General features: G+C 47.2%; 1 protein-coding gene across 1 annotated transcript in view; it reads right to left on the bottom strand.

Annotated features, from left to right (window-relative positions):
* The window catches only part of LOC114050535 (oxysterol-binding protein-related protein 10-like), a 256026-nt gene that overhangs the window by 238779 nt on the left and 543 nt on the right, over window positions 1-16704 (bottom strand). The window contains exon 2 of the mRNA XM_027872312.1: window positions 16450-16697. Coding sequence (XP_027728113.1) covers window positions 16450-16697 — 248 coding nt within the window. The remainder of the gene's footprint in view (window positions 1-16449; window positions 16698-16704) is intronic.

The raw sequence follows: 16704 nt of genomic DNA on the forward strand, positions 1-16704 counted from the left end.
ACACACACACACACACAACCTGAAACAACACTACCACCAGAAACAAGTTGAGAAATTATATAGTCCAACGTCTCTTTTCCACCATCTTTTTTTTTTCCCCTTGAAGAAAGCTAGGTACCTACTGTATTTCCCATTTTTCCTCATTACCTATAGTTCAGTTAAAGCTGAGGGGATTCCTGCTTAGGCGGGGAATCAATCAATAAACATTTATTAAGCATCTATTACCTGAAGACCCTGGGCTTTGCCAGTCACCCTATTTCTAAACATACCAATGAAAGAGTATGATGAAAGCTTATGGGTGGCCTGTTATGTTTTTATTATTTCTGCTTTTGCCTTCTGAGTAAATGTTATGTTATTTTTCTTGCTTTTTCTTTTTCTTTAGTATATATTTAAGAGTCAATGGAGTCACTGTCAAGACTGTGTAAATAAAATGGGAAGCACACCAGTGGGGGCTCAAAGTCAAGTAGTAGGCATATATCCACCCACACCAGTTTCCTCCTCTGTAAAATGAGAGGATTGGACTAGATGACCTCTAAAATCCCTTTCCAGCTCTTAATCTATAATCAATCAAGTGCATTTATTAACCAACTACTGTATGTGTGAGGCACTAGGGTTACAAAGAATAAAACCACCCCTATTCTCCAGGAGATGGTCCACCTTAGTTGTGAGACCCTAGGCAAGTCACTTAAGATCTAAACCTCAGGCGCTGCTATTATCCTTAAAATGAGGATCATAAGGGGCAGCTAGGTGGCGCAGTGGACAGAGCACAGGCCCTGAAGTCAGGAGGACCTGAGTTCAAATCCAGTCTCTGACCAAACACTTGACACTTACTAGCTGTGTGACCCTAGGCAAGTCACTTAACCCCAAATTGCCTAAAAATTTAAAAAAAAATGAGGATCATAATAGCGCGTCGGCCACAAGGCCCAACAAGAAAATCAAATGAAATAACACATTGCAAAGACTTTGCAAACCTTACAGCTCACAGCCCAGTCAACGAACTCCTCACAGGGCCAGCCAGGCAAGAACAAAATGCTAAAGAATTTCCCCAATGGTTAGATCAAAGCCTCCCTCACAGAATTTGACAGTTGGAAGGGATCCAGTGATCATCAAGTCTAAGACTCTTAACTAGGGGTACACAAACTTGGATTTTACATACATATTTACATAGTTATACATATATATCGAGAATAATTTGTTTCATTTGTAATCTCGTATTTTTTTTTCATTTAAAATCATTCTGAGAAGAATCGTTTTTTAGTTGTCATTGAGACAGTCAGAATTCCTGATCTAGTCCAACTTATACCCATGAGGAATCCCCATCAGCCTCTGCCCAGAGACCTCCAAGGAGGGGAAGCCCACCACCACCCTCCACCATTAGGGCACACAAGCATTTTTTTTGCATAAGGGGCCAAAGAACTCTGGGATTTTTCTGGGAAGATCTCACCGAAATTGCAATCGAAAGCTAGATGAAAATAGGAATCGATATTCACTTAACACACCATTTTTCATTAGATTTCCTCAACTCTAATGCTCCGTAAAGTAAGGCCAACGTACGAGTCTAAACTCTCAGACTGTCTGAGACCTTGACAAGACCCTTGCCCATTGATCCGTCCATAAAAGGTTTCTAATTTTTAAAAATAAAACGCACTAGTAAGGCTCTTAAGCCTTCCCCAACAGAACAAAAGGAAAGCTGCAGTTATTACTTCAGTGATCAGTGAAGGCTGAAATGTTATTGAGAAAACTGATCTTCAAAGGAATTGTGAACCAGTTCCTTTGAATAGGTTGCCTAAGTGGTAAACTGAGGCCTAACCAGGACAGATGATGACTGGTCCTTAGGAAGCCCTCCAGATTTTGCAAAGTACATACTTTGTGAATTTTACATCATCTGAGTCTCCCAACAGCCCTACAAAGTAGACAGCACAAATATCCACAGTCCTGTTTTACAAATGAGGAATTTCAGGCCTAGAAAGGAAGCGTCTGGCCAGGATCACACAGCTAAGCCAGGTCTTCCCGACTGCCCCATCCAAGACCCTCGCCCCCATGCCCAGCTGCCGCTGCTTCTCGGTTCTAAGGCACACGTTTCTCCCCAGACTGTTGTGGTACCAGAGACCACTGTGTTCCAGAAAAAAGAACTCCGGATCTCAAGTCTGAGAAACCGGGTTAAAATCCCACCTTTTGTGCTTACTACCTTAAGTGACAGGGTCACCAAATGTCCCTGGGCCTCAGTTTCCTCAGCTGTAAAATGAATGCACTGGCCAAACCCCTGGATCCCTAAGGAGATGGATGTAGCCCGTGCTTCTCCAGGAACCCAACCAGCCAAGTGTGTGTTGGGGCCTGGACAAGTAAGTGCAGAGGTTGACTGTATCGGTTTTGAGGAATATGTTTGTTTTTCCTCTCTTTTTCTTATTCTTTCTTACAGGAGATGGTTTATCAGGTATAGAAGGGGAGGTAAGAGGTATAATAGATACCAATAAAAATTAAGAAAAAATAAATTAAATTAAGGGGGTAGGCGAGATTGCCTCTGAGATTCCTTGTTCTACACGAGGGGTGTTCCAGACTAGGCCTGGAGGCCCTGGTCTATACCTAGGAGTTACAGATTAACTTCATACATTTAAAACAAGATCAGAGAATCACAGATTTATAGATTGACAAATAGCTCCCTCCTGTCTTCAGAGAAGTGGGGGGGCAACAGGTACAAAATGTTACCAACGAGATCACGGTCAAAACATCATTTTTTCCTTGTAAACAAGGGATGGTTCAGTGCTGCGGGTAAGAGTGGGGTGAGGGGAGAAGGTAAGGAGTGGGGGAAGGGGAAAGAGGAAAAACGGGGGAGGGCCCTATTAAAATCTGGAAAAGGAAACGGGAAACAAAACATGGAAAGGCAGAGGACAACAGGCTCTAACAGTCAGAGGTGAGAATTTCTGCCCAAGGAAGAAGCTGGGTTACAGCTGTTGCTCTAAGCAATTCTTCCTAAATTGTCATCCTCCTGGGAAAAAAAAAAAAATCTGCCCACTTGACCTTGAGGCCAAGGCTCAGGGCGGAAGGTCTTAATCGATGAAGGCATCTCAGGTTTGGGAGGGCTGCTCTGAAGGACACAAGGGGCCTCAATTTCCAGAGCGGCCCGGCGGTCAAAGGTATTTTGGGAAGGCTACCGTCACTTCCTCTTCACTCAGAGAGCCCTTCAAAAGCTTCTTATATTACACTATATCACCAAAGTCCATTTTAGAGAGCACACTATAATTCCCCCAAGTTTCCAAGGCTTCTCATTTATCAGCTAATAACCTCAGCCTGGCAAGCCTAAGAACAGGTATCGTCCCTGACTTTGAATGCAGAGGGGACTACGTTGAGTGAGCTTCTGCTGCTCTATAGAAGGTCCAATAATTGGTCAGTAGCAAAGGCCCTCAGACACTTACTAGCTGTGTGACCCTGGGCAAGTCACCTAACCCTGTTTGCCTCAGTTTCCTCATCTGTAAAATGAGCTGGAGAAGGAAATGGCAAAGCACTCCAATATCATTGCCAAGAAAACCCCAAAATGGGGTCACAAAGAGCCAGACATGACTGACAGAATGGAACAGTAACAAAAGAATATAAACTCAACCAACTCCTCGGTCCAGAGGCCACTCCGGTGGATGGTCAGGTTGCCAGTGGACAGAGCCCTGGGCTCTATGGGGGGGGGGGGGGCAGGAAGACCGGAGCCGCTTACCTAGCTGAGCAATTTAGGTAACCCGTCTGCCTCGGTTTCCTCATCTATATACAACAGGACTAATGATAGCACCCACCTCACAGGGTTGTTATAAGAACCAATAGCACGTATAAAGCACTTTGCAAACTTTAAAACACTCTGTAAAATGCCAGCTATTATTGTTGCTGTAATTACAGGACAGAGGAGTTTAAATGTCTCTACAGAAATTTTCATTTTTTTTTTTTACCAATTTAGAGCTCTGAGCTAATTTTTTTTTTAAAAGTAATGGTTTCTTGGATAAACAGAAACCAAAGGTCATTCCAAAAACTGAATAAACCATTAAATGCCTACTATGTTCAAGGCACTATGTTAGATGCTGGGATAGAAGTCAACAGGCATTTATAAAGTACTTACTATGTGCCAAGGTCTATGTTAAATGCTGGGTATTCAAAGAGAGGGGAGGGGGGAAATGCCCTGCCCTCAAGGAGGTCAGAGTCTACTAGGGGAGAGAAAAGTAAACCATTATGTTGGAACCCAACAGATTCAGAGGAAACCGGCCGGAACCTCGGGGGAAGGCACCAGCGTGAAGGGGGAGCAGGGAAGGCTTCCTCAGAAGGCGGGATTTGAGCTGGAAGCCAGAAGAGCCAGGAGGCAGGGGAGCATCCCAAACATGGCAGCCAGCCAGGGAAGATGCCTAGAGTCAGGGGATGGGGTGTGCTATGCAAGACAAGGCCAGGAGGTGGGTATCCTGGGATGGGAACGGGAGGGGGAGAAGAAGACCCTATGTGCCCAAAAGAAGGTCCAGGAGAAGGAGAGTAAACACAAGGTATTTTGAGTGAAGAGAAGGAACGAGGGAGTTGGCCAAGGACCTCAACACCTGCAGTCTCCCTCTTTTGGAGGGCACCACCTTCTTCCCCAACATGCAGATTCCTAACCATAAATTCATCTTCAATTCTTCCCACCCCACACCCCACAGTCAATCAAAGCCAAGTCTTGGCGAGCCCCTCCCCCCCAATCTCTCCCAGCTCATGCGGCCACTACCTTCCATCAATCACCTCATGCCTAGACTCATGCAGCAGCTTCCAATCTCTCCCCTCTCCAATCAGATACCTCCACACAGATGCCAAAATATTTTCCTATGGCACAGGTCTGACCATGCCACTCCCCTGCTCAAAAAATCTTCGCTGGCTCCCCACTGCCTATTGAATAAAACACAAAACTCCTTTGCCTAGAATTTACCGCTCTCCAAAATCTGGCTCCCAATAAACCTTCCATACATTCCATAAACTATCACCCCTGCCACCCTACACCTTCCATCCAAACTGGGCTATTAACCATTCATGGAATGCAAACTCTATCTCCCACCTCCATACATTTGCATAAGCGGTTCCCTATGCCTAGGGTGCACTCTCTCTCAAAATCCTTGTCTCCCAGGGAAGCATTCCCTTCTCTGACCTCTTTCCCCACATTATTAAAGCCATCTCCCTCCACACTATATTCTAATTAACCAACCAACCAGCACAATACCAGCTGCCAGAAATACAAAGACCAAAACTGAATGTAAGCTCTTTGAGGGCAGGGACTGTTTGTTTTTCTCTTTGTATCTTGAGGAACTTCCAACAGGCACAGGAAATCCCCAGGTAAGGTGAACAGAGGGTAGAAGGAATTCTCCTCTATCTGTACAGTTCACACCTGCTCTGTAATCTACCATCTTAGAGGTCTGCCTGCTACCCCAAGAGATCAAGTGACCAGCCCAGGGCCACAAGGCCCCATTTCAAAGTTAACACTTGAGGGCCCAAAACTCTGGCCAACTTATCTGCAGAGACTAGACTCTAACTAAGAATACTCTAAAAAAAAAGTCTAGGAAATAGGAAGTCATTTGGCTTCAAAATATAACCAGTCCTAGATTAACACCACGTGAGATGTGCGATCCGGCTTCAGCTCAGAGCTTGGGAAAATGTAGTTAGTGTGACTTGAGGAGATGAAATACATCTGGAAAGGAGCATCGCTGCCAGATTTCTGAGAGCTTTCGATGCCAGGCCGAGGAGTCAGGGTATCATCCTCCAGGTGAGAGGCTGCCACTGAAGATTTCTAAGCAGTCAGCCCCGGCCTTTGGAAGGACCAAATTATAAAAGATAAAGGGGCAGATTCAGCCCGAGTTTTTGGTTCGAGGACCACACTGCACTGCACGCCGCCATGCGATTCAGTAGGCGAGATGAGGTCGCCCGTCCCCTGGCATTACACACCTATCAGTTTCCTGAAACACATGTTGATTATCAGGTGTCCGTTTGGTCAAACCAGCCGGCCATCTGTCGACAATTCAGGAGAACAGAGTACGTCAGTTTTTAATACCGCTTCCCGGCATTTCATGGGGCTCCCTGGAATCACACAGTCTGACACTTGACAGAAAAAATTTCCACTTACAGAAAATTCGCCTTGAAAGCGAGCGACTGTATAATGTTACAGAACACTTTGTACGAAGGTATCACCTGCAGATTTCCCATAAAACTGAAGAGAAGCACATTAGTCAGACTAATAAAAAACACATTGGCTCAGGTCAATGCAGAGGAAACCTAACCAATGTCAAAGTTACCCATGACGGCTTCTTGTTCACCTTTGCAACGAGGCCATGTAAAAATGGGCTTCGCGGCCATCCTCCTCCTTCACAATCGGCCGCTGGACCAGCCAGGCCGAACAGGCTGTGCTCCTGGGCTGCCTGAGTTCAGAATGGAGCTGGTGTTCTTAAGGATTTCTGCAACAGGGTGGGAACTCAAATACAGACATTGCTAAATTGGAGGACGGAGGTGGCCGAGTGGTGGAAAGAGCAGGAGTGGAGCCAGGAAACTCAAGGGTGAATCCAGGCTCTGCCCTTACAACTGGATGACCCTAGCCAGCTTCCTTCAGCTTCCTCCTTGGTGAAGTGAGGGGGTCAAAGAGATGCCTTCCAAGGACCCTTTCAGCCCCAAGGACCAATGAGGAGGACGCACTTACATTCTAGGCAAACAAAGCTTCCTGTTCCCATTCCAACACTTATCGACGTACAAGCGACACACCAAGAGAGTGGTGTGCCTTGATTTTCTTGGCCTGAGCAAAATCACCACCCTTGCCACTTTAGCAGGGCTGACCCCACGGACAGGTGGTGAATCCACAGGCCTTCTCCCTAATACAACAGAACCCCGGAACCCCCTCCCATAGTATCTTTGTCTCATTGTTTCGTGCTAGATAGGCATCCTGAGAAAGCATATAAAGTTTTTTTTATTTTTATGGACATTTTAAATTTTCTTCCAAAAGACCAGAGAAGGGGCAATGCGTCTTGACTGGAGTTGTTTTTGCTACTTTGATCTGGACCCCCAAACTTCATTGACCTGGAGAGCTCCCACTGAAGAAACTCTCCTAATTCTACTGATTCATATCAGCAACAACTCTGCTCCTAAATAGTGTTAGACAGTTGGCTGGGGCACCGACAGGTTAACGGACTTGCCCTGGGTGGTGCTGCCAGTGTCTGTCAGAGACAAGACTTGAACCCAGAATGCCCTGGCTACAAGGTCTGCTGGCCAAGCCGTGTCCGTCTCCTCCTCCTCCTCCTCCTCCTCCTCCTCCTCCTCATCATCATCATCATCATCATCATCAAAGTAGAACCAAAGCATTTCCTTTCTGGATTCCGACCAAGTGAAGTTCTGCATCATCTGGGTTATCAAAAATCAAATTGATGAGGGCAGGGGAAGGTTGCCATTTTAAAATTTTTCACACTCAGTTTTTGGTCCCAATCCATATCAGGCCAGAGCCAGTGGGTCCAAGTGGGTCATTATGAGAACTCAAACTCCCAAGAAAATCATCCTGTTGTCCCCTTCCAGGGGATGTCTGCTGGCATTTAATTTTTCTTTTCTGACTCCTCTGTGTAGGATCCAGAGCATGACTTCATCATGGCCCCAGGCCACGGATCAAAGAAATTAACTCCCTCTTAATATGTGGCCAAGGAAAAAACTGGAAAGAAAGTGGGTGCCCAATGATAAGGGAAAGGTTTAACAAAAAGCGGTCATGGAATATTATTGCATTATAAGAAACAAAAATATGAGGAATTCAGAGAAACACAGGAAGACTTGTATGAAATGATGCAGAGAGAAGCAAGCAGAACCAGGAGGCCATCATCCACAATGCCCACTAATGACATAAAGAGAAGCAGCCTTAAAGAGGCAGCCAAACTCTGATTAATTATAATGATACAAGTCCAAGAAAACTGATGATGAAATACACTTCCCTCCTCTCAGTAGAGAGGTGGGGGCTGCAGATACAGAATGCAGCAAACACTGTGTGGGCTGATTTAGCTTAAATGTTTTTCACTGTTATAAGGGATATAAATTGGGATAAAACAAATAAAATATGATTAAGAATTGATTTCAAAGGAATTCCTTACATTTTTAAGTGTCCCCACTACCTGGGGATGGGGATGGGGATGAGAAATAAAGGCCAAGAAAGAGACTCCAAACATATTTACTAAGGTCAGATCTCCAGAAGACCAATCAATCAATTAGAAGGTATTGATTAAGCATCTACAAAAAAAGTTCATGTTTTTGGTGTCAGACTTTCTAGCAGGTTGGTCCCTACGGGGAGCAAGGCCTTCTCAGAATGGTTTTAAATGCATAAAAGGAAATCAATTATATTGAAGCATTTACCAAAATATTTTTTTAAAGTTCATGCAATTTCAAAGGACTCATAATGAAAAATGTTATGCACCTCCAGAGAAAGAATTGATAAAGTCTGAATGCAGGTCAAAACATACTATTTTTCACTTTATTTTTCTTGTGAGTTTTTTTATTTTTCTTGTCTGTATTTTCCCCCCCCACAACATAGCTAATATGGAAATATGTTTTGCATGACTGCACATGTGTAATATATATATATATATATATAATTGCCTGCCTTCTCAAAGAAGGAGAACAGGGAGGGAAAGATGGAGCAAAATTGGAACTCAAAATTTTAAAAAACAAATGTCAAAACTTGTCTTTACATGTAACTGACGGAAAAAAACAATATAAAAATTTTCAAAAAAAAAAGCTGATGGACCCCAGGTAAGAAGCCCTGGCCTAAAGTGTGCTAAGCACCAAGGGTACAATACAGGATCAAAAAAAAACATCCCTGCCCTCTGTGAGTTTACATTCTATCAAACAAGACAACATGTCCATATAGAAACATGCCCTTGGATCGCTGAAGCCAATTCTTGGGCTGTAATGTTAGATAAACCTTGAAATTGGAATTTTAGTCATTAGAAAATATGGCAAAAACCCCAATGGGTGACTGAGAAGTATTTGGGGTAACTCCCAAATCCTCCAAAGAGATTAAAACAAAGAATCAAGGAATCTTAAGAGTGTAAAAAGGTCTGGACTCCCATCTCCTACCTAATACAAGAATCCCTGAAGCAGCTTAGACAGGTGGGGGCTCAGCCTACTCTTGAATACCTCCCAGTCAGGAAGAGCACCGTATATGGTTAAAATTCGCATCTCAGTAAAATCAACTTTCAGCTACCCTCCTCGCCCACTCCAAGGGCCCTTGGCTGGTACACCCAGAGGAGCACGCTGATCCCATTCAAGAATCAGCCTAGCAACCCAAGTTCTCCTACAGAAAGGTGGCTGTTACCATGGCGACAGTTTCAGGGTAGATGGGGGAAAAAGGAAAGGGTGATGGGGAACCTTTCCAAGGCTCACATCAGGGACTGCTGGAGTAGGAAGCGTTTCCAGCACAGAAAACCCAGTCCTGTAGCAGAAATCCACAAGGTAAAGGGAATAAAAGATGAGAGTTGTCTTAGCAGAGTAGAAAGAGGGATGGAATGGGAATGAAAGGACCCAGGTTCGAATCCTACCTCAGAGGCTTCCTACCTTTGTGACCTTGGGCAAAGCCCCTCACCTCCATGGGCCTCACTTTCCTCATCTGTTAAATCAGCAGGTCTGACTTGATGATCTTTCTTGAAAGTCTATGCACGGGAGTCCACGGTGAAGAAGTGGGAAAATGGAAAGCCACGGCTGGGTTGGGATCCCTAGGACCTCGAGATCGGCTTCATTCTCAGGGAGGAAGGAGTTGTGGGTTCAGATGGGTCAAAGGCTTAAGAAACAAGGTAAAAAGCAACTAGTCTGTAATATTTAATGTCAAGAGAGCCAGCTAGTTTACACGGAGAGTTTTACTGAGGGATGATATCCTTCCACAACAAAACACCCAGAAACAACACCTCAAACTCATTGCAGACTAGCAGCTTCCGATCGGGGCTTTTTTTAATATCTCAAGGTTCTTTCCACTCTCTCGCACAGAATCTCAGAGCTGGAAGGGCCCTCAGATGTCACCTTATCCAATTCACACCTGGAACAAAAATTCCCTCTGCATCCGACCGGACGAGGGAAAGCCCAGAGCCTCCTCAGACCACCCAGTTTTACTTTTGGACACACTAAGTGTTGGGAAGTTCTCCGTGCCTCCAGCCTAAATCTACCTCTGTATCATTTCCATCTGTTGCTCCAAGCCCACCCCTAGCCAAGCCATCCTCCTCAGATGTTCATGAGAGCTGCAGACGTGGTCTAACCAGAACATAGGACAGCCGGACCCCCAGCCACCTGGTCCTGCAAGCTAAGACACAAAGGTTACCGACTGACATGCTCAAAATGGAATTAAATTTCAAAGTAACTATCAAAAAAATGACTGCACAGCCCCTCTGCTTTTATTATTATTATTTTTTTTAGGCAATTGCAGTTAAGTGACTTGCCCAGGGTCACACAGCTAGTAGGTTTCCAAGTGTTTGGTCTAAGGCTAAATTTGAACTCAGGTCCTCCTGACTTTAGGGTCGGTGCTCTAGCCACTGCACCACCTAGCTGCCTCCAGGCCCTCTGCTTTTAGAAGGCAGGAGATTACCTGGAAAAACCCAACAATGAGACAGTATCAACCTTCCACAGAGGCTAGAGACCCACCATGCACCGTCCATGGGAACCTTCCCAGAAATTGTCATCTTCAGGGTTCTGGCTACAGGAAGGGTTCAGCTGGAAAATTCAATTCCTCTTCAGTTCAGCTGTTACCTGAATGCCCCAAGGGTGTCTCAGCTGAACCAAGCACTAACCAAAGAGAAGGCCTCCAAGGGTCAAGAGCCAGACAAGAGAGCCTGAGAAGCAAAGGGGGCTGGGGGGTCACAGGACCCCGGTTCTAGGGTCCGCCCGGTCATTCAGCACCTAGGCAGGCCTTTTAAACGAGCCGCTAACCCGTGTTTTTCTACAACCACTACCCCTAACCCCCAGCTCTGGCTGCCCCACTTCCCTGGACCTCATTATCAACAGGGTAGGATTTAGTCAGAGAAGCCGGATCCAGAATCCCAGCTCTGCCCTGTGTGACCATGGACAAGTCACTGCCAATTTCTGGGCCTCAGTCTCCTTATCTGAAAAATGCATTGATGGTCTGAGAGGTCCCCTCCAGCCCTTGACATATTACTTTTCCTATCCCATGACAGGATTTGGGGCTGAGACCCTGGGGACCATCTAGTCCAGGGCTGGGGAACCTGCAGCCACATGCGGCCCTCTAGGTCCTCAAACGCAGCCCTGTGCCAGAACCAAACTTCAAAGAACAAAGCCCCTTAATAAAGGATTTGTTCTGTAAAACTTGGGCTCAGTCAAAAGGCTGCCCCGAGGACCTAGAGGGCCACATCTGGCCTCGAGGTCCCGGGTTCCCCACGCCTGATTGAGTCTAACCATTCCATCACACGCTAGGAAAATGAGGGCCAGAGAAGGCAAATAGCTTGTCCAGGGTCACACAGGAACAGAATAAGGAACAGAACTGAGACGCAAAACCCAGATCCTAGGGGAAACTACTGACATTTAAATGGTAATTTAACGTTTGTAAAGCACTTTACATACATTATCTCATTTGGGCCAACAACAACTCCGTGGAGTTATTACGTATAATAAGCCCAATTACATAGACCATATAATTATATATAATAAGCCCAACATAGGTTGTATTATCCCCAGTTAACAAGTGAAAAAGCACGTTAAGTGTAAGAGGCCAGATTGGTACCCAGGTCTCTCCTAAGGCAATCCACCTTCCACTCAGCTGCCCACGTGATCCCCCCCATTCAGTAAGCTTCAGGGGCTCCCCACCACTCAGGATCAACCATAAACTTGCTTTCCCACGTTAAGACCTCCATCACCTGGCCTCCTCCCTAGAACCTTTGCAGTCTTCTCACATCAATCAATATAAACATTTATTAAGCTCCTACTATGTACCAGGCACTGCACTAAGCTTTGGAGATACCAAAAGAAGCTAAAGCCAGACTCCAGACACCATACTCTCCTCCACACTCTTGATCTCTGGGCCTCGCCCTGGCTGTCCCCCACACCTGAAATGCTCAGCCCCTTCGGTTCCCTGTTCAATTCCCACTTCCTCCAGCGGGCCTTTCCAGGTCCCCCCAGCTGCTGACACCTCCCCTCTCACCAGGTGTCCCAGCTAGTCTGTATCATACCCAGTTATGGACTTAGGTGTCTCTCCCATTTGAACGGAAGAGCCTAGAGGGCAGGGCTGTCCTTTTTGCCTTTCTTTGTGTCCCAGTGTTCAGCACAGTGCCTGGCACATAAACAGCAGGAGTTTAATAAATGCTTACTAACTTGACTCCACAAGAGGTCCAATGTTCCTTCCACTCTCCCAAGCTTCCTTTCAGAGACTAGAGCAGGGGTGGGGAACCTGAGGCCTCGAGGCCACATTGAGGACCTAGGTTCCCCATCCCTGGACTACAGGGTTTCCAAATCCCTTCTAGTTTAAGCAATTTCAATTCAAGGAAAGAGGAGGGAACAAAGCATATAAATCAAACTTAGAAGCTAAGGTGTGAAAAAAAACCCCGAGCAGGACACAGATTTCTTCTCTGCTCTATTACCTGGAACAACATGCAATATTTATCTTAAGAGATGAAACTTTCTTCAAAGGGAATCGCCATCTTCTCACTTTTAAAGAAAACTTACCTAAAAAGTCCCTGAGATACTGACGTAAAAGTCTGGGCCATCCTTGCAAAGAAGAAAGCAAGGCCTCCCTTCAAATTAAAATCTTATAAGGTAAAGGGCGAGTGACAATGTGGTGCCATCGAGAGAGGGCTAGCCTGGGAGTCAGGAAGATCTGGGTTCAGATCCTGCCTCCGATACTCGCTAGCTGAGTGACCATGGACAGGTCACTAAAGCTCTCTAAGCCAGACATATTTATTCATTCACAGACCAATCGGCATGTGCTACGGATGCCAAAAGAACCATGCATCTTTGAATGATGCTAAAACTCAGGATCGTGGATATGGAGGAGAAAGGGAAATTAGATACCATCAGCCAAACCCATCAATTTATGAATGAAGAAATAGAGGCCCAAGATGGTTAACTAATTTACTTACAGGCAGTTGAACCCAAGTCCTAAGGCAATGGACCTACCTTTCTTCTCTGTCCTGGCAGACACCCTCGAGGGCAGGAATCGGGTCCCATCTGCTGCCCTACATCCCTCTCAGCCTCAACCAGCACCTGGCACAAGGTAGGACCTTGAAATGTATCCAGACTATAGAAAGGCCCAGCCCCCACGGCTACCCTGGGCCCGGGATTGGGAATTCTGGCAGATAACACCGGTTAACTCGGCCCCAGTCTTCTCTAATTACTTCCTAAAGCAATCCGTACAGTACCACAGGTGTTTTACCATAACGATGCCCAAAACTGAAGGAAGTTTTTCTAGAAAAATACACTTCCACTTGCAATCTGCCTTCCCCTAACCTCCCCCCCAAAAGTGGCCCCATTTTACTGAGACAAAACAGGCATTGAAAGATAAACCTCAGTTCTCAGAATTCATCAGCTGGAGGACAGGCATTGCACATGCAGGTGCCATGCCTATAACAAACATTTCTACGGAAGCTACAATGGACAGAAATAACGTTCTGGAAAGGCTGCTTGCGGCGCCAATCAGAACATGAAGGGCAGCGATCCCCACCTGGGAAGCACCTGTGGGTGGACATTAGGGAAACCATTGGTCTTCTTAGCTATGACCTCATTTGTTATTTAATAAACTGGCAGAGAATTATCAATGCATTTCAACAAATATGTCCCACAAGCAAAGTGCATGCTGGGAATACAAAGATGAATGACAAGTACCCACCCTCCAGGGCCTTATAATCTTTGTAACAAGACCACAGCTGCAGAGCTGGAAGGGTCCTCCGGGAGAGCATGTAGGCTGCTCTCTTCTCCCCATTTTACAGATGAGGAAACTGAGGCCCAGGAGGATCACACCGGTAGTAAGCAGCAGAGGCAGGATTTGAGGCACAGTGGGCCTGAAGTCAGGAAGACTTGAGTTCAAATCCAGCCTGAGACACTAGCTGTATTACCCTGGGCAAATCTGTTTGCCTCACTTTCCTCATTTGTAAAATGCAGATAACAGCACCTACCTCCCAAGGCTGTTGTAAGGATGAAATGAGATAATAATTACAAAGCACTCAGATCAGTGCCTGGCACATAGTAAGTGCCAATAAATGTTAGCCACTTTTATTATTATCTGAACCTTCATTGTACCACACTGTCTCCATCTACAACACATTCCAGGTTCATCTTGGAGCCATCTGTCCCTATCTGCAGAGAGCACCTTTGAGATGAGAGAGAACCCCAGATTCTGCAGGCCTGGATTCAATCCCAGCTCTGCCTCTTACTATCTGCTGTGTGACCTTAGACAAATCGTTCATCTCTCAAGACCCGAGTTTTCCCTATGTGAAAAATGAGAGGATTGGACTACTTCAGTGAACAAGTATTTATTAATAAGTGCCTACTATGTGCCAGTGCTAGGTATATACAGAGAACCCCGAAGTGAGCTTACAATCTAACAGATGACCCCTCAAGTCCCCCCTATGACCCTTCAATTCTAAGCTCCCTTAGTTATTTCTTTTGGCAAGATAGTTCAGCGAACACCTGCGTGCCCACTGGGGGCGATGGCATTGGGCCAAACTCAGCTCCTGGGTCTCAGAATTCTCAGAGCAAGCCAGCTTCCTCCTTCCTTAGCCCAATCCTGGATCCCGCTCCTTCCACCTCCACGCTGGAAACATCCAGGCAGGAGGAGAGCCCTGATGAAGGGCAGCCTGCCCAGGGTCACTCACCACCCCTGCAGAGGTCAGGGCAGAAGGATCTGGGGGAACACACATAAACCCCTATGGGAGGCACTAACCACAGCCACCTGCACAGACTTGGCGAATCTCAGCCTCACAAAATAAACAGGAGACAGATAGAAACAAGGACACAAGGACGGACACACACACACACACACACACACAGAGGCAGGGCTCCAGCAGGTGCCTCGGGTACCAGGCAACGCTGGCTAACCTGTGCATATCTGGCCTGTCCCTAACCTGAGATAAGACTTCTTCACCCCTTCCCAATCCCTGCCCATTTCTCCTCCCCCCACCATACAAACACCAGAGGGGATTTCAGATTTGATCCCAAAGCCTGCCTCAATTCCAATTCCTATCAAATCCTCCCCCTCCCAGGTGATTATAAAAGTCTTTTAATACACTTTGCATATGAATTAGATGCTTTGGTGGCGAGGAAGAAGGCAATCCCAGATACACTCACTCAAAGCTGAACCAAACGCCCCATGGTAGTAACATTAATACTGAGAGTAAGTGTCTCCCAGCTGAAATCTGAGAGAACCTTTCAAACAGTCCAGGTTTTCTGGAGCGGTCTGCATCGCCTACTCACCCACTCCACCTGTTCTTTATTTTGCTGAGAAACAGAGGAAAAGCTGGGGGGGAGAGAGGGGAAAGGCTGGCAGCCAGAAATAGCAAAAGAAGGATTCAAAAGCGAAAGTACAACTTAGGTCTCTTTTCCCAATCACAAGATTCTTCCAGCAACTGAGAGCTAACCCAGCATCCGTCCGGAAAATTTCCTGGGTTTCCATCTTCCCAGCCACCCAACCAGGGCACACACCATAACTAGTGACCAACTGCAAAGGAGGGGAGGAGACCCTGCTTCCAGCCCACCCCCAAAAGGTGGGCCCCTACTGGAGATGCCAAGTTCTTTCCGACCTGCGAGGCCTCTGGAAATCCGAAGACCGGCACCGGCAAAACCACACCCTGTGGCCCTCCAGAAGAGCAGAGGTTTCCTTTAAACGGTATTAGCAATTCTTGGGGAATCTGGGGCGTTTTCAAAGCCAAGTTTAAAAGGCTGGTTAGTCTCGGCAGACGGCAGTCGGGACACTGGTCAATCCTTCCTTGGCGTCCCCAACTAGAGCTCCAGGAGGCCGGGCTGCACCTTGCCGTAGCCTGGGACCAACGGGGATTCCCTTCCACTAGTCTCTACCTGGTTACTCCCAACAGTTTGGGAAGCGGGGGTGGATGGAAGAGCAAGGGACCTTAAAAAGACACGTCGCTCGCTGTTTAAGCCCCCCCCTTTTTTTTCAAAGTGGAAATGACTTTGTAGAGCTGGGTTTCAGGAAGGGAGGAATGAAAGAGACTTCTTTTTAAGGGGCACTTCTTACCCTTTTTTTAAGCAACGTGCAAGTGATTTTCCGAGCTGGGTCGCCCGCCGGAGGGGAGCTGCTAGCGGGGGGAAGCAAGCAGCAGCTTTCTGCAGCCCCAAACTTCGGCTAGGGCACGGAGGCGCAGGGGCTCGTGCGGCCACCCCTCCCGGTGCGGGGAGGCTGCAAGCATGCATGCCCTGCGCGCACATGCACGCTCCTCGCCGGCCCCGGGACGGCCAGGGAGGCGGCCGGCCGCCCCGGGCCTCGGCCCCCGGCCCCTCGCTTACCTATTCTGCCAGCCCTGGAGGAGGTTGGTGTACTTGCTGAGCACGCCCTCGAGGGCCGGCTCCCGCCTCCGGCCGGCCGCCCCGCACGGGCTGGCGGCCACCGAGCCGGGGCTGCTGTGGCTCCCCCCTTCCAGCCGCCGGCCCCCGGCCCCGCGGGCCGCCCACGAGCCCGACGGCGACGAGCCGGCCGAGGTGGCGCGGCTGCTGCTGCGGCTGCTGCCGCCGCTGCCCGCCCCTTCGCCGGCCGCCTTGTCC

This window comes from Vombatus ursinus, unplaced genomic scaffold, assembly GCF_900497805.2.
Source record: "Vombatus ursinus unplaced genomic scaffold, bare-nosed wombat genome assembly UNPS02014799.1, whole genome shotgun sequence".
In the NCBI taxonomy this organism is placed as follows: domain Eukaryota; kingdom Metazoa; phylum Chordata; class Mammalia; order Diprotodontia; family Vombatidae; genus Vombatus; species Vombatus ursinus.